The 18,223-nt window shown below is 35.8% G+C and overlaps 1 protein-coding gene across 3 annotated transcripts; it reads left to right on the top strand.

The window, feature by feature from the left end:
• The first annotated feature begins 401 nt into the window (after positions 1-401).
• On the top strand, positions 402-17,978 carry CDK1 (cyclin dependent kinase 1). Of its 3 annotated transcripts, none has more exons than XM_005565783.4 (8): positions 402-530; positions 2,213-2,274; positions 7,041-7,197; positions 8,169-8,292; positions 10,591-10,761; positions 15,032-15,195; positions 15,292-15,433; positions 17,007-17,978. In XM_005565783.4, the coding sequence occupies exons 2-8, from the start codon at positions 2,238-2,240 to the stop codon at positions 17,103-17,105; spliced, it is 894 nt and encodes a 297-aa protein (XP_005565840.1). In that variant the 5' UTR covers positions 402-530; positions 2,213-2,237; the 3' UTR covers positions 17,106-17,978. The 3 variants fall into 3 exon arrangements, with proteins under 3 accessions (XP_005565840.1, XP_045217083.1, XP_065377140.1); XM_045361148.2 differs by lacking the exon at positions 402-530 and adding an exon at positions 549-641; XM_065521068.1 differs by lacking the exon at positions 402-530 and adding an exon at positions 549-696.
• The last annotated feature ends 245 nt before the right edge of the window (positions 17,979-18,223 follow it).

The raw sequence follows: 18,223 nt of genomic DNA, 5'->3' as shown, positions 1-18,223 counted from the left end.
AGAAACAAAGCACAGCGATATAAATAATAAATCTTCCTTTACAGTTTTGAGACAGTCTTTTAAGTTTTCCATTACCTTCTTAAGGTCACTGAAAGGTGCTCCTTGGAGCCAGCCCGCAAATCACGCATTTAGAAAAACATAACTATACACTCCTAACCCTAAGTATTAGAAGTGAAAGTAATGGAATCTCGATGTAAACCCAATATCACTTTTTTGATGAGCTATTTTGAGGATAATAATTTTGAACTGTGCCAATGCTCAGAGAAAAAATTTAAAAGAAGAACGGAGCGAACAGTAGTTTCCTGCTCCGCTGACTAGAAACAGTAGGACGACACTCTCCCGGCTGGAGGAGAGCGCTTGCGCTCGCACTCAGTTGGCGCCCGCCCTCCTGCTTTTTCTCTAGCCGCCCTTTCCTCTTTCTTTCGCGCTCTAGACACCCGGGAAGGCCAGCCTAGCGTAGTTGGGCTCTGATTGGCTGCTTTGAAAGTCTACGTTCTACCCGATTGGTGGATCCGGGGTCCTTTAGCGCGGTGAGTTTGAAACTGCTCGCACTTGGCTTCAAAGCTGGCTCTTGGAAGTTGAGCGGAGAGTTACGCGGTTGTGGTAGCTGCCGCTGCGGCCGCCGCGGGATAATAAGCCGGGTACAGTGGCTGGGGTCAGGGTCGTGTCTAGCGGATGGCCCGGGGACCTCGAAGGGCGAGTATTGAAGAACGGGGTCCTCTAAGAAGGCCGGACTGGAGAGCAGGGACCTGCGCGGAGCCAGGCTGGGCCTCGGGGTGGGGTGGGCAGGGCCTTTGCCTGGGCCTGGGCGTGTGAACCACACTGCGCCGGCTTTAGAGGGAGGCTATGGGAGCCCAGCCTGGCGGGGTTAGGCGGCGTGGGGGTGGGGGTGGGGGTTCGGGGCTGCAGTCGTGAGTTCAGGTCGGCTGTTTAGGAACTGCCTTAGGAGGCTTTCGGGTCTTGATTGAAGCAAAATCCGCTCCCCCACACTGAGCGCCAGCGGAGTGGCAGGGTCCTTCCTGGGCCCGGCCCCTGAGCGCCCTCCCATCCCGCCTCGGAGGTGGGAAAGCGGGACCGCACCTGGGCCAGGTACAGGCGCAGATTCCTAAAGCGAGGCTGCCCTGAGAAACCGATCCCGGAACTCGTGGGCCTTCTGGGGCTTGCTCTGCCCACGGCCCCGGCCCACCTGGAGCTGTTAAGAACACTCAGCCCAGGCACTTAACACTCATGAGCAGTGTAGTGCAGTTTTTTTCATTTAAAAAGATATATCTCTGCTTCTTTCTGGATTGATTTTTTTCTTTGAAGATGAATGTGGGAAATAGAACTTAAAGGTCTGTTCAGAGCGGGCTTTATAAATGATCTTATCATCAGTGATGGGTGTTAGAAAAATCTAGGTAATTATGCCTGGAGTTCTGACGTTTCATTGACAAACTTCAGAGGAAGTCTTGAACTTCTGGTTGTTTTTTGTTTTTTTTTTAAACCCATTCATTGTGATTCAGGTATACAGTTTTTCTGCTTAGTCCTTGACATTGTGTAGGCTATAATTAGAATTTTATCTGTGGAATTGCACTTTTCATTCTTTTGTTTTAGGGTGCTTAAGTGATATTTCCGACTCTTGGAAAAAGTACCTTGAAAGTCTTGAGCATGTTTGTGACCTCTGCAAGCAGAGGAAAAAAAGATTAAAATTGTCACGTGGGCAACTGGAAACGCTTAAAATGTTTTTGCCGCTTTAAACAAAATTTTCCTAATGAACAATCTGAACACATTTTAGTTCTCCCCTTATAACTATAAAAAATAGTGTTTTGAATAAAATTAGAAATATCATAAAGCGGTATAAATTTGTTGAAATATTTGGGTATAACTTTGGCACACTCAGATACTAGTGTCACAACAAGGGAACATAATTCTGGTTTTTCTTTGGAAAGAATAGACAAGTTGATATCTGAATTTGAGGGTTATTTTGATTGGAAGAAGCTAAATAAATACTACACTAGTATAGAATATACACGTTTCCAATGTCTCAGGAGTCCAGAAGGATGGAAAGTTATTGTAGGAGTCCTTACCCTTGTAAATATTGTTTGAATGTAGTTAATATTTATGGAATACTTATGTACTGCAGTAGGCACAGTGGAAAATGCTGTACATATAGTGTAATGCTAAAAACTACTCAAGTTAGTGGCATGTAATTAAGTCAGTTTTTCCTTCATTTTAGGATCTGCCATACCCATTGACTAACTATGGAAGATTATACCAAAATAGAGAAAATTGGAGAAGGTGAGTGGTTTTAGTAATATAAATTTTTGGGGATGATTTAACAATGCTACAACTTCTGTAATATGAACACATGTAAATATTTATTAAAATTCAACCATTAAGATGTCTTGTAGTACCAGTGTGCATTAATATATGTTCTTTACTTAATAAACGCAAATTTGTTCACATTTCAAGAGAATTGAAATTACTGAATCCCTAATGACCCATCCCTTCACCCCCATAGTCTTATAGTCTTCTGATACTAAAGAAGTATCAGAAATACTTGTATTTTGAAGACACTATTGATGACTTGCACATGTGTTGAGGGGCAGAGGTTAGGGATGCAGAATTATGCTAATTTCATAATCTATTTTTAGTCTCTTTCAATTATTTTTAGGATGATAAATTTTTTATCCAGCCTTTATAGACTGGTTACAATAATTGACTTAATCTAATTTAAATAAAATTTCTATTTAGTTACCGTAAGAAAAAAATGACCTGTCATATGTACATGTTTAAGCTATTCTAAAACTATAACTTACGTATATAATCATTCCCTTTCACTTGAAGGAATGATCAGATCTATATATGGCACAAATGAGGGCTATATCCCTTCGCCTGTTCCTTGACTCCAACAGAACATTCTCAATTCTCCAGGTACAAAATAATTTGCTAGTAGAATCCAGTTTATATCGGTTCTGCCAGAAGGAAATTCACAACTATATTTTTAATGTGATCAAAGACCTCACTTGACAAGAAATAGTAAAAAAACAAGGGGGGAATACTGGAGGGAATTTAGTGAAATAGGAATGACAAGTTAGTGTGGTGTTCGATTGGAGGGGTGTGTGTGTGTATTTATTTTTATTTTTAAACAAATTAAATACCTCATACCCATTCTACTAAACACATTTTGCTGCTGAATTAAAAATAATGTGATTAGTATGTCTAATGCTTTGTAGTATGTTTCTTAAATTCCCAGGGAATTTGTGTTGATTTCAGTTTGGCATAAAAAGAGACCTTCTTAAAGTATAAATATATTTTTCTTTAAGATGATAGAACTCCAAACCTATAGGAAACTACAGATTTGACTTCTGAGAAAAGTACTTTAATTGCTACCATAAATAAGAGCAGTTAAGAATGTAATTTTAAATGTAATCCATTACATGTATTAAGTCATATGACTCCCATTCTTTATTTCTATAAGTGTGACAGTGGTAAACCCTCTAACTTTTCTGGATCTCGGTTTCTGCCTCTGCAAATGGTGATAATTGGACTTAACACGAAAGATACGATTCAATTGAACAATATTATGGAAAGCATTTGTTTGAGTGCTTTAACTCAGAAAACCTTCAAATGTATATCATTTGAACATTGTGTTATTACTATGAACACTGTCTCCAAAACTGTCTCTTTACCAGCCTCATCTAATGCCACTCAACTCTAATTCGGATTTCTTTGATGTCCTCAAATGTATCCTGTGATTTGGCCTATGAGTTTTGGCAATGGCTGTTCTTTCTACCTGGAGGCCAGTCTCTACTGGCTTCATTTTTTATCTCCTCCTCTAGTCCAAGAGCATTTTGTAGTTCCCTTTGCATCATGCTTAATAGCCATTTTAATTATTATACCATAGTATCCTTGAGGGCTGGGGTTTTTGTCTTGTTCACAACTGTTTGCCCACTGCCTGTCAGTAGTGCCCAACCCACAGGAGATAGCCAAATAGATAATAATAACATCTGTGTTCCTTGTTTGTTCTTCTGAACACTGTTTCTTTTTCTGGCTTGTATTGTTGTTTCTACTCCAAGCCTGATTGTTTTGGATTATGTGCTGGATGTTGTTTTGGAAAAAGGAACTTGTGAAAATAAATGGAGGCCTAAATGATCCACACAGAATTTTCTTTTGGTTCTGCTAGGTATGTGGTTAAAGTCTAGAATTAAAATACTACTTTAAAAGTTATATTTTTTCCCCTCAACTTTTCATTTTGAACATTTCCAAATCTATATTGAAAGGTTTATGCAATGAACTTGTAATAGTTTTACCAAGGTGTTGGTGTTTTGTCATATTTACTTTATTATCTGTGTGTATGTTAGCATTGTTTATTTTTTATTTTTTTCATTGACACATTTTAATTGTACGTATTCATGGGGTATGTTTTGGTGATTTGATACATGTATGTGTTGTATGATCAAATCATACAGAGTAATTAGCATATCCATCACCTCATGCATTTGTCATTTCTTTGTGGTGAGAACATTCAATTGTTTTGCGTTTTAATCCATTTCAAGTAAGTTGTAGAAATGTTCTACCCCTAAATCTGCATGTATATTCTGAATATCCACCCAAGGTCATGCCTTTCATTTAGCAGTTAATGCCTCTTTAATTCTGATTTAGAAGAGTCTGCCTTTTCTCTCACTTGACAGTGAGTCTTGACAACCTAATTCATTTCTTAAATATATCCAGACTTTACTATTTTAAATGTTACAAAAATTGTTCTCTGGTTTCTTCTGAATTACAGAAATCTGAGTGTTGTCATACTAATCTTTGAACTCCTTCCTGTCTTAAGAAAATGTCTTTTTGGATCGTAGAGTAGCTGTATCCATGATGGTGGAACCTTACCTGGCATTTAGTGGGCATTTGATAAATACTTGCTTAATGAAGGTTTTCTGCTTAAGGGCCTCCATAACTTGATCATATCCTACATATTTTTCTTTTGTTTCTTTTTGTTTCCTGGGATAAATCTTCCATTCGATTTACAGTGATCTTCTAGGCTTACCTGTGTTATGATTTTTGTCTCCTTAGTTATTTATATTTATATTTAGTTAAATACCCTAGAGTATTTCTGTCTTTAGAATTCCAAGTTCATTTTGGAGCATATACCATGTATTTCAAAAACAATTTTGGATGATTAACCAATAGAATAGTTCTGCTTTGTTTAACCCCTCTTCCAGTAGTTCAGTGAGAAGTGATATTATCTGTAAAATTCAACACATTGAGTGTTGGCCCCTGGTTAATTGTTAATTCTGAAAGCTATTTAGGATTAGGTGATATTGTACACTTGAGGGAGAAGAAAGGATGCTAGAAAAAAAATTAGTTCTGAACTTAACATTAACTGCTTATGTTACTACATTATGCAAGTGACTGATTTTCCTGAGATCACTTTAACAGTATGCCAGATGATTGTGCTACTGGTTTACCTACTTTTTGTGTTTAATGAGAGCTTAATTTACATCCCCCCAAAAATGTAGATTTTAAGTTTATGAAGGTTATCTACTTTTAAGGATGACTGTGAGGATTAAATATAGTCAATTCTCCTTTAACACAGAGTAATTTTGGTTATCAAATGTTATACATTAATCCACAATTTAATCAGAATAGTATAAAATGGCTTTTATGTCAGTTTATAGTTTTAAAATGACACCAGTATTTAAGAAAACATAGACTTTTGTATAGAGGTTCTGTCAAGAAAATTAAGCTTAAGTAACATCAATTTGCTACTGCTCAAACTGTTTAATATTCTAACTAAGCAGTTGGTAATTTGTTGGTTTGTTAGCCTTTTTTGCAATATTGCTACCTTCAGAGAAACTCATAAAAGCTATAGAAGAGGCTTTTTTTTCCTAGAACAGTGCACTCTAAACACTTTTGAAGTTAAAACAATGCCGTGGAAAGCAAGCTATTCAACAAAATTTTGTGTGTACTTAAAGGATTCAGGACCTCCCTAAACTCCAACTCAAGTTTAAAAAGACTTACCTAGGGAATTCAACGTTGCCAGATATATGATGCATTTTAGCTAGTCTTCTCCCTTATTGCCATTTCATTCCCTGTATCCATCTCCTCCCTCCCTGCTATTCCTTATGATTGATACTGTTGCTCACTACCTGAAGCCCAGATATCGAAATCAGTATTTTTATCAACTTGCAAATGGGTGTGAGGCTTTCCTAATATGTAGTACATACTATGTGCTTTATTAGGTTTAATAAACAAACATCTGGTCTTTTTTCTCCATTCTTTTGAGAATGAGGACTGTTGACTGTATTTTGAGATACAGATAAAAGTGTTTTGAAAAGCATAAAGCACTCTACAGTATTTTCTGGAAGTAGCATAATGACTCTTATCAGTAATATTTCTGGAGCCCAAATTTTTACACTATATTTTATGCCTGCTTTATTGCTGGGTAGGATATTGGCAGAAGGTTAATTTTAATTTGCAAATGATCTATTTTGTTCTGTAAAATATGCTGGAACATTAATGGTGATTTAGATGTATAGAAAACTTGTGATGACTACATGAATTTTATTTTTAAGCCATACAGATTGTAGTTACTCTCAATTTCTTTTTGGAAGCAATAAGGGTATGAGTAAGATACTTCCCATATGGCCACACCAGACATTTCTATCATGTGACCCTTATGAGATTCAATAATCTTAAAATCTTTCAGTTTGACTAGGTATGGTGGCTCATGCCTGTAATCTCAGCACTTTGGGATGGCGAGGCAAGTAGATTGCTTGAGCTCACGAGTTCCAGAGCAGCCTGGGAAACATGGTGAAACCCCATCTCCATCAAAAAGACAAAAATTAGCCGGATGTGGTGGCGCGTGCCTGTAGTCCCAGCTACTTGGGAGGCTTGGTGGGAGGATCCCTTGAACCCAGGAGGTGGAGGTTGTAGTGAGCTTTGATTGCCCCACTGCACTCCAACCTGGACAAGAGAACAAGACCCTGCCATAAGGAAGAAAAAAAAAAAAACTCTTTTAGTTTGTGAGTGTGTCACACAGCATATTATTTACTTTGTTTCAGGTACCTATGGAGTTGTGTATAAGGGTAGACACAAAACTACAGGTCAAGTGGTAGCCATGAAAAAAATCAGACTAGAAAGTGAAGAGGAAGGGGTTCCTAGTACTGCAATTCGGGAAATTTCTCTATTAAAAGAACTTCGTCATCCAAATATAGTCAGGTATGGTATAATATCTGAATGTAAGCCATTTTCTGCATGCTATTTCAAATATAAATTTCAACTTGGAAATCTTTACATTTGCTTAATTTCTTGGTCTAGCCTTACCGAGTGGACTAGAACCCTATTTTTGTTAGTTGAGAATGCTGCACATATGTAAAAGAGAACAGGCTGTTAAAGCAAGAACAGAGTTAGAGGAGATTGGTGATGTAGATTAATATTTGGGGCTGGAAAAGCAAGGTAAATTGGCCATGGGAGTAAAGCCCTTTTCATAGAGCTTTGTCAACTCTCTCCTACTTGAGGAGCTCTAGTTCCTGAAGATCCTTTAGTCAGAGTCTTAAGAAAGGTAGCCTGTAGTCCCAGCTACTCGGGAGGCTGAGGCAGGAGAATGGCGTAAACCCGGGAGGCGGAGCTTGCAGTGAGCTGAGATCCGGCCACTGCGCTCCAGCCCCGGCGACAGAGCCAGACTCCGTCTCAAAAAAAAAAAAAAAAAAAAAAAAAAAAGAAAGAAAGGTAGCTAGGTCAAATGAAAAAGATTTTTTTCCTTAATATATTTGCGTTGGGTGTTTTTGGAGAGCTGTCTTCCTAACAGTCCAAGTTAAAATCTAATTGTATTTGTCTGGGGCTAGAGATTAGAAGTAGCTTTTAAGGTCAGATACCACTTTAAAATTTATTTTTATAATTCACTTCGATGAAAAAATAAGCTCTCAGCAATTAGTAGCCAACCTAGATAATGTTCTTTTGGAATACAGGCTCCTTATAAACAAGCACCTCCTGTACTAGGCCTAATTTTAAATAGTTGCCCTGAGATTCCTTTCTTAAATTTGAGTTTTGAGTCTCAGCCATTAGGGAAGTTACTACATCTTCCCCAGTTTTTATTATAGCAACTGAAATTATGGAAGGAGTTTTATTTTGTGAAACAGGTCAAAAATGTTTGCTGGATTCTTCTTTCATATATATCTATTTTTTTCCAGTCTTCAGGATGTGCTTATGCAGGATTCCAGGTTATATCTCATCTTTGAGTTTCTTTCCATGGATCTGAAGAAATACTTGGATTCTATCCCTCCTGGTCAGTACATGGATTCTTCACTCGTTAAGGTAAAAGCTTATCTAATTTTATTAATATTTATGCACTGTGGATATAAAGCGACTATATACAGAAGTCCCTGGGTTTTGTGGGAATATGCTTGGAAAAAGTGTTATTAGAATAAGAAAAAGTATTTCATTTTTCTCCCTCATAGTTATACAGGTTAGAGTTACCCATGTTATTACCAGATACTGTTTCTAGTAAGTAAAAAGTAGTGCCTGAGATAACATAGAACTGATAAGTATTGTTGGAAACTAGGGTAGTCTGGTCTTTCTTTGGCTGTGAGATATATGTAAAACAAAGTAATGAAAGCCTAGGGCAGAGTAGTGGTTGTAGGTGTTTTATTCCAGTTTTGAATATGTTTTGCTCAATTTATTGTAGACATTTATTATATTTCAGTTAAATTATAAAATTGTACAGTTTTAAGTACTAAAGTATATAAAAGTATCTTATTCTTACACCAGTTCTACCAAACCACTCTGCAGAGGTAGTGCTGTCGTTAGTTTTATTCATAATCTTATACTTGTATGTTCACTTTGTATGTATATAAAGACTTTTTTACACAAAATGGACTTATTTGCATATGTATAAGTATACATATTTTCCCCTTTTTGTGTAAAACATTATGAAGACATGTAGATCTACCTTGTAACTATGTCTAGTTACATTTTTGATATAATTATTTAAACCACTTCCATATTGATGAACATTTAAATTATTTTCCAACTTGGTTATTGTTGCTCTTATTAACAGTACTGCACTGAATGTCCTTATAGATATTTATCTTTGTATGCAACTTTATAGGATAAATTTTTAAAGTGGGAATGATGGATTGAAGATGTTTATTTACATTTTGATAGATACTGCCGGTTGCCCTCTAAAAAACTTGTAGCAATTTACTCTTAAGTACTCATGGTGTATAACACTTACTGTTTTAGTACATCATTACCAAAACTTGGTTTTATCAATCTTTTAACTATGTGAAAAAGGCATATTAAGATTGTTTTAATTTTATATTTCATGACAATTTAACACTTCATATTTAGCTATTATAAACCGCCTATTCCTATTCTCTACTATATTTTCATTAGGATACTGTCTTTAACAATCTTGCATGACTTTTGGACTTTCTGCTTTTATGTCTTGCTTTTAAGTCTTCCTCACTCAAAGATCGAATGTATTAGAATAATACATGTCAGTATTTTTCTGGTAGTTTTAGTAAGTCCTGTCTTCTACACACACTTTTTTTGTCTTAAATTCTGTATGGGTCAAGATTTATTTTGACTTAAAAACTGGGATACAGATTCGGCTTTATGTTTTTCCAAATGACTAGCCAGTTGTTCTAACTGGTTTTATGTACAGGCAACAATGGTTTTACTTACAATTTTTCAATTTTACAATGGAGCAGAAATGATGCACATTCACTAGAAACCATACTTCATTTACCCATACAACCATTCTGTTTTTTCACTTTCAGTACAGTATTCAATAAATAACGAGGTATTCAACACTTCCAACTATATGCTAATGTAAGTGTTTCGAGCACATTTAAGGTGGGCTATGCTTAGCTATGTTTGGTAGGTTAGGTGTATTCAATGCATTTCGACAAGGTCTTTTCAACTTAGAATAAGTTTATCCAGATGGAGCATCCGTTTTGTTTTGTTTTTGAACGCCACTTGTCCCTCTAAGATGGAGCATCTGTATTATTTCCCAATTTCAAACTGTAAGTCATTTTTCTGTGTACTTTGTTCTTGTAGTATTCATGTTACTTCAAATGTCAATGACATTGTCTTTGGCAACAAATGTCTTGTAAAGCACTTTTCTCTGAACTAAGCAGCATTTTATGATAATTTTATCCATTTCAATATATAATCATAATATCTTTGCCATCACTTTTAGAATCTAATTTTTTCAAAAAGGAAATGAATATGTAAAAATGAAAGATAGAAAAGGCCAACTGTATTGAAGATAGAAAATAGAGTTGGTAGAGGTATATGGAAGAAAATTCAAGAGGCTTCTATGTAGAAAACCAACTTGTACTTTAAGGATGGGGACCAAAAATGTTTAAAGACTAAGTGCATTGACATGATTATAGATATGTCTATAAGGTGGAGATCATTTTCTTAGGTATACAAATGTGATGTTGTATGTAAACGGCTTCCTACCCACAAATGCTTATTAGCCTAAAATGGCCTGAAAGCTCCAGTAATTAAATTATTTCTCTGGAACCTATTTTTTTGTCTTTGAAACAGATTATTTAGAAAATCATGTACTTTGCTTAAGTTTCTAACTTTGTTTGCTTTTTCCAGAGTTATTTATACCAAATCCTACAGGGGATTGTGTTTTGTCACTCTAGAAGAGTTCTTCACAGAGACTTAAAACCTCAAAATCTCTTGATTGATGACAAAGGAACAATTAAACTGGCTGATTTTGGCCTTGCCAGAGCTTTCGGAATACCTATTAGAGTTTATACACATGAGGTAAGTGGAATAGTGGTTTTTGATGGCTTTTGAATGTGTGTGATTGCTAGATTATTTTCTGTATTTGTGAAGTCAAGAAATAATAAAAGATATCTACTCAGTGCCAGTATCAATTTATTGCCTCTCAGCTCCAAATTCATTGATGCTATGTGAAAATGTAACTGAAGCCTTTAAGTATTTTTTCTTTGCCAGCTGCTATGTTAAGGTAGAGGGTACTAGAGAGACACAGCAGGAGGAAAGGATTTTCCTATCTACAGTTTTTACGTTCTCATTATTTTTTACTTTATTTACATTATTCCCATCCTTTGTTGTACTTTAATTCTTTATATTAAACTCTCCCTATGCAAGTCACCACCTCGGTTTCTGTCTCCTGACCGAACCCTTCCTGATTATAGTCAGATTGATTCAGACAGGTTTTGTTCCTTAAGGTATATTATTTCTGATACATTTAGGAATTAATTTGTTTAATCTGTGTTATATTGCTGACTTGGCATTTAGTGTTTCTGAAGGAAAGGGAACATTTTATAGTAAAGGATTACTGAAAAGCTTTCTTCTGTGGAGTTGTCTACCCTTGACCCAAAGACTGCCTCCAGATCAAAACTAATAACAGGGCCGGGCGCGGTGGCTCAAGCCTGTAATCCCAGCACTTTGGGAGGCCGAGACGGGCGGATCACGAGGTCAGGAGATCGAGACCATCCTGGCTAACACGGTGAAACCCCGTCTCTACTAAAAAATATATACAAAAAAACTAGCCGGGCGCAGTGGCGGGCGCCTGTAGTCCCAACTACTCGGGAGGCTGAGGCAGGAGAATGGCGTGAACCCGGGAGGCGAAGCTTGCAGTGAGCTGAGATCCGGCCACTGCACTCCAGCCTGGGCGGCAGAGCGAGACTCCGTCTCAAAAACAAACAAACAAACAAAAAAAACTAATAACAGTGCTCATCTGATTAGTTGTCTTGGCTTGTTGTTAGCTCTTTTTATCTTTTTTTTTTTTGAGACGGAGTCTGGCTCTGTTGCCCGGGGTGGAGTGTGTGGCGCTATCTTTGCTCACTGCAAGCTCCGCCTCCCGAGTTCATGCCATTCTCCTGCCTCAGCCTCCTGAGTAGCTGGGACTACAGGCACCCGCCACCAAGCCTGACTAATTTGCTAATTTTTTGTACTTTTTTTTTTAGTAGAGATGGGGTTTCACCGTGTTAACCAGGATGGTCTTTATCTCCTGACCTCGTGATTCGCTCGCCTCGGTCTCCCAAAGTGCTGGGATTACAGGCATGAGCCACCGCACCCCACCCTTTTTATCATTTTCTTACATGGCTATATAAATAAGATTATTTTGTTTTCTTTGTCTTAAATGATATTGATCTCATTAGCTTTGTTCTAAGAGGCAATATTTTCACTATATGATAAATATACTAAAATGGTTGGTTAGTTCTGTATCACTAATAAGCTCTTATTTGACTTATTCATGTTTTTTAAATAATGTAAAAATCGTTTTTTATGGACACATTATACATATTTATGGGGTACAGTGTGGTATTTGGATACATGTATGCAATGTGTGTTAATTAAATTGGGGTAGTTAGCATATCCATTGCCCCAAGCATTTATTATTTCTTTTTGTTGGGAACATTCAAAATTCTTTGTTCTGGCTATTTGAAAATTTACAGTAAATTATTGGTAACTAGTCAGCTTACAGTGCTATAGAACACTAGAGCATATTTTTCTTTTTGAGCTGTAATTGTATCCATAAACCAACTTATCTCTATTTTCCTCTTCTAAGCCCTGAATAACCACTATTCTACTCTATGGCCATTAGATCAACTTTTTATGTTTTCATGTATGAGTGAACACATGTAGTATTTATCCTTCTGTGCCTGGCTTATTTCACAGCTCATCCTTGTTGCCTTAAATGACAGGATTTCATTCTTTTATTGTGGCTGAGTAGTAGTCTAGTATTCCATTGTGTGTACCCTCACATGTATGTGTGTGTACACTACATTTTCTGTGAGTGTGTGTATACACCACATTTTCTTTATCTGTTGATGGAAACATAGGTTGATTCCGTATCTTGGCTATTGTGAAGAGTGCTTCAATAAACATGGGAGTGCAGCTATCTCTTTGACATAATTGATTTTATTTATTTTGGACATACACCCCCAGCAGTGGGATTGCTAAATTATATGGTAGTTCTAGTTTGTAGTTTTTTGAGGATCCTCTGAACAGTTTTTCACAATGACTGTACTGATTTAAATTCCCACCAACAGTGCATAAAAGTTGCCCTTTCTCTGCATTCTTGTCAGCACTTTTTGTCTTTTGATGATAATTACTCTAACTGGGGTGTGATAGATCATTGTGGTTTTGATTTGCATTTCCCTGATGAATAGTGATGTTGAGCACTTTTTCATATACTTGCTGGTCATTTATATGTCTTTTGAGAAAGTTTTATTCAGATCATTTGACCATTTTTAAAATTGGATTCTTACTATTATTTTTTTATTCTGGATATTAATTCTTTGCTGGATGAGTGATTTGCAAATAATTTCTCCCATTCTGCAGATAGCTGCTTCATTCTGTTATTCTGTTATTTGTTTCTTTTGCTGTGCAGAAGCTTTTTAGTTCAATATAATCCCGTTTGTCTATTTGTTGTTGCAGAGACAAGGTGGAATGCCTATGCTGGAATGCAGTGGCGCAAACAGGGCTCACTGCAACCTCCACCTCCTGGGCTCCAGTGATCCTCCCTTGTCAGCCTCCTGAGTAACTGGGCCCATACACTAGGCGTGCAACACTATGCTAGGCTAATTTTTTAAATTTTTGTAGAGATAGGGCTGTCAGCATATTTCCCAGGCTGTTCTTGAACTCCTGGGTTCATGCAGTCCTCTCACTTTGGCCTCCCAAAGTGTTGGGATTATAGGCATGAGCTGCTGCACCTGGCCACCTCATTTGTCTAGTTTTGATATTGTTGCTTGAGCTTTTGAGGCCTTACCCATATGATTTTTGTCCAGGTCAATATCGATAACAGTGTTTGCCCTGTTTTCTTCTAGTAGTTTCATAGTTTAAGGTCTTTTTTAATCCATTTTGAGTTGATTTTTGTGTATGTTTAGTTATAGGGGTTTAGTTTCATTGTTCTGCATATGGATTATCCAGTTTTCCCAGCACAATTTATTGAAGAGATTGGCTTTTCCCTAGTGAATGTTCTTGTCATCTTTCTCAAAAATGAGTTGACTGTAAATACATGGATTTATTTCTGGATTCTCTATTTTGTTCTATTGGTCTATGCATCTTTTTTTATGCTATATCATGCTATTTTGGTTACTATAGCTTTGTAATACATTTTTGAAGTCAGGTGGTATGATGCCTTCAGCTTTGTTCTTTTTGCTCAAGATTAGTTTAGCTATTTTGGGTCTTTTTTTGGTTCTATATGAATTTTAGGATTTCTTTTTATTTTTGTGAAGAATGTCCTTGGTATTTTGATGGAGGTTGCACTGAATTTGTAGATTGTATTGGGTGGTAATATGGTCATTTTTATATTCTTGCAGTTCATGAACATGGGATGTCTTTTTTTTGTATCTTCCTAATTTTTTTCTTCAATGTTTTATAGTTTTTGGTGTAGAGATTATACATCTCCTTGGTTAAATTTATTCCTAGGTTTTTTTGCAGCTAGTATACATTGGATTGCTTTCTTGATTTATTTTTCAGCCAGTTTGTTATTGGTGTATAGAAACTTTTAATTTTTGTATGCTGATTTTGATTTTGTATACTGCAACTTTGTTAATCAGTTCTAAGAGTTTTTGGTGGACTCTCTTCAGTTTTTCTGTATATCATCTCTGCACACAGGGACAATTTGACTTCTTCCTTTGCAATTTGGATGCCCTTTATTTCTTTCTCATGTTTCTTATTCATGTTATAATGGTACTGTTATGTACCATCTTAGCAAGTGAAAAGTACTTGCACTTTGTTCAGTATCACCCCAAATCTATTAGTGGGTTTGGTTTTTCAGTGAGGGGGAAGGTAAGGCTGTATAACTGTCTTGATCTTTAGTGATTTGAAAAGCAAAAAAAAAGATTTATTATGCTTTTATCTGTTTTGTCTTCTAATGAATAAAACTTAGAAATGAAATATTTATCTTCAATTTTGTGTACCTTTAATTGACTTAAACAATATTATTGGTGGCAGTCATACAGCCTTTAAAGGACAGTCCTAATGAAAATATAGATGTTCAAGTTTAGTTAATTTTATGCACCACATTTATTCATTGTAAAAATTTTTTTTCTAATAGGTAGTAACACTCTGGTACAGATCTCCAGAAGTATTGCTGGGGTCAGCTCGTTACTCAACTCCAGTTGACATTTGGAGTATAGGCACCATATTTGCTGAACTAGCAACTAAAAAACCACTTTTCCATGGGGATTCAGAAATTGATCAACTCTTCAGGATTTTCAGGTAGCTATTAAAAACTGAGATAATAAAGGTAACATATGTAACAATGAGATTACATTTATGCTTTAACTAAGAAATTTTTGTTTTCCTGTTTTTTAGAGCTTTGGGCACTCCCAATAATGAAGTGTGGCCAGAAGTGGAATCTTTACAGGACTATAAGAATACATTTCCCAAATGGAAACCAGGAAGCCTAGCATCCCACGTCAAAAACTTGGATGAAAATGGCTTGGATTTGCTCTCGGTAAGGAGTGCCCTTTATACTGAATTCCAAATTATTGATGATTCAGAATATATTCAGTTCTTTCTTTTACCTAGAAAATAGGAAGAATGCTCACATTTTTTAGCTAGGTGTCTGTTATATACATTGTATTATGCTAGCTTCATTTTAGATATCAAGAGGCACTAGTGGCTTTGAGAGGAAGATTTAGCATTAGTTTTTGTTTTTTATCTGACAAGTAGCTATGGACATTTTGAGGGAGAGACCAGGATTAATACACTTTTTTTTTCAAGTTGCTGAATTGTAGTGGCTCTCTTTTCTAGCATTTTTGTCATTACTAAGCCCTCTTAGTTTATGCTAGATGTAAGCGTTTTTCTTATTGGTTGATATTTTAAATTATTAAAGCCATCTTCAGAATAAGCTTTATTCGTACTTTGTACCTAGCTTCTCCATCAGAAGGATCTATTGCTATACCATTGTATATGTTTTCTCATTGGTCTTTGGGTTACTTTCAGAGTGTGAAAACTCCTTATGCCACAAAATTAAGCTTAGATTTCCCTCAGATCAAATACAATAAATCAGATTCCTTAGTCTAGCCACAATTGACATACCTTGGAGTGGATAAATCTTTGTTGCTGGCATTGTTCTGTGCATCATAGCTTGTTCAGTGGCATGGCATCACTGTCTTCGACTCTCTAGATGCCAGTAGTATACTCTTCACAGTTAGGACAACCAAAAGTGCCTCCAGATATTGCCAAATGTCTCCTGATGGGCAAAGTCTATCCTAGTTGAGAACCATTATTGTAAATTAAACTTGGTTTCAAATTTGAACTTTATTCCTTAGCTCTGTGAACTTGGGCAAGTTACTTCCCTTTGAGCCTCAATGTCCTCATTTGTAAAATGGCACTAATACCTACTTTTAGCTGTGGGAATTGAGTACCATGATTTATCCAAAGCAGTTTGTATGGTGCTGGTTACATGAGAGTTCAGATGGTAACTAGTTAGTAAAATCTCTAGTCTGCTTGTTGATTTTATTTTATTTTTTTAAGATTAGTGTTTCTTAAAGATCAAATTTACAATCCTAAACTTTATTTAGCTTTTTCTGGTGCATAAACTAATTTATACTAAGTTGTCTGACTGTAATTCTTTTAGTGACTCAATTTTAGCTATTTTTATAACACATTGTGCTGTGAAGGGTTTTATAGAAACTGCCATAGTTAATTGCCATTTAAAGAATGTTGTAAATAACTCAGGTGGCCATTTAATTTTCAACGTAAATATAATTAACTAGACATCTTTCCTATATTTATGTCTTAGTTTTAAAGCTATTTCTGAATGCTTGAGTCTTACCATAATTGATAACAAAAAGAGGTTATCGAGAGTATCTGTGATTTACGGAGTAGGTTATTCTAGACCTCAAGGGTGAAATGTAGGGGAGGAGACATTTGTATGTTAAACTAGTGGAAATGCTCATTTAATAGATATTCACTGAAAGTATTAGTTTTGGTTTATTGCTAGAAAAGTTGAGGTTTTATGGAGATTTTGTAAAAAATGATTTATTTCCTAAATAAATATCTCTTTTTCTTTTTTCTCCCAGAAAATGTTAATCTATGATCCAGCCAAACGAATTTCTGGCAAGATGGCACTGAATCATCCATATTTTAATGATGTGGACAATCAGATTAAGAAGATGTAGCTTTCTGACAAAAAGTTTCCACATGTTATAACAACAGATAGTTGTGTTTTTATTGTTAACTCTTGTCTATTTTTGTCTTATATATATTTCTTTGTTATCAAACTTAAGCTGTACTTCATCTTCTAATTTCAAAAGTATAACTTAAAAATGTAAATATTCTATATGAATTTAAATATAATTCTGTATATGTGTGTAGGTCTCACTGTAACAACTATTTGTTACTGTAATAAAACTATAATATTGATGTCAGGAATCGGGAAAAAATTTGAGTTGGCTTAAATCATCTCAGTCCTTATGGCAGTTTTTAGTTTCCTGTAGTTGGAACTACTAAAATTTAGGAAAGTGCTAAGTTCAAGTTTCATAATGCTTTGAAGTATTTTTATGCTCTGAATGTTTAAATGTTCTCATCAGTTTCTTGCCATGTTGTAACTATACAACCTGGCTAAAGACGAATATTTTTCTACTGGTATTTTAATTTTTGACCTAAATGTCTGAGCATTCGGAAGGAGAAAACTATACAGATTTGAGAAATGATGCTAAATTTATAGGGAGTTTTCAGTAACTTAAAAAGCTAACATGAGAGCATGCCAAAATTTGCTAAGTCTTACAAAGATCAAGGGCTGTCCGCAACAGGGAAGAACAGTTTTGAAAATTTATGAACTATCCTATTTTTAGGTATGTTTTGAAAGCTTTTTGTCTAAGTGAATTCTTATGCCTTGGTCAGAGTAATAACTGAAGGAGTTGCTTATCTTGGCTTTCAAGTCGGAGTTTAAAACTACACATTTTGACATAGCGTTTATTAGTAGCCAAAAGGCTCTAATGTATATTTAGCTAAAATTACTAGCTTTGGGAATTAAATTGTTTAACTAATAATGCTGCTCATTGTGATTCTTATAAGCAGCCTAATTTGAATTATTTGCTGCAATCAAGAGAAGTGTACAATAGTTTTATTACTTTTTTAGCGTACTTCTATCCTTTTTCCAACCGTATCTCCTCTATTTTTCCTCCTGGTTAACGGGCTAGAATGTGCATTCCTGGATTACTGATTTTTACACTCGACTGGATATGTAATGAGGGATCTATCTAATTCATCTTGTCTTGGAAATGTTGCACTCTAG

Source organism: Macaca fascicularis, chromosome 9, assembly GCF_037993035.2.
Source record: "Macaca fascicularis isolate 582-1 chromosome 9, T2T-MFA8v1.1".
In the NCBI taxonomy this organism is placed as follows: Eukaryota; Metazoa; Chordata; class Mammalia; order Primates; family Cercopithecidae; genus Macaca; species Macaca fascicularis.
Note: the sequence above shows the minus strand (reverse complement) of the source record. Positions and strands in the feature narration are given on the sequence as shown.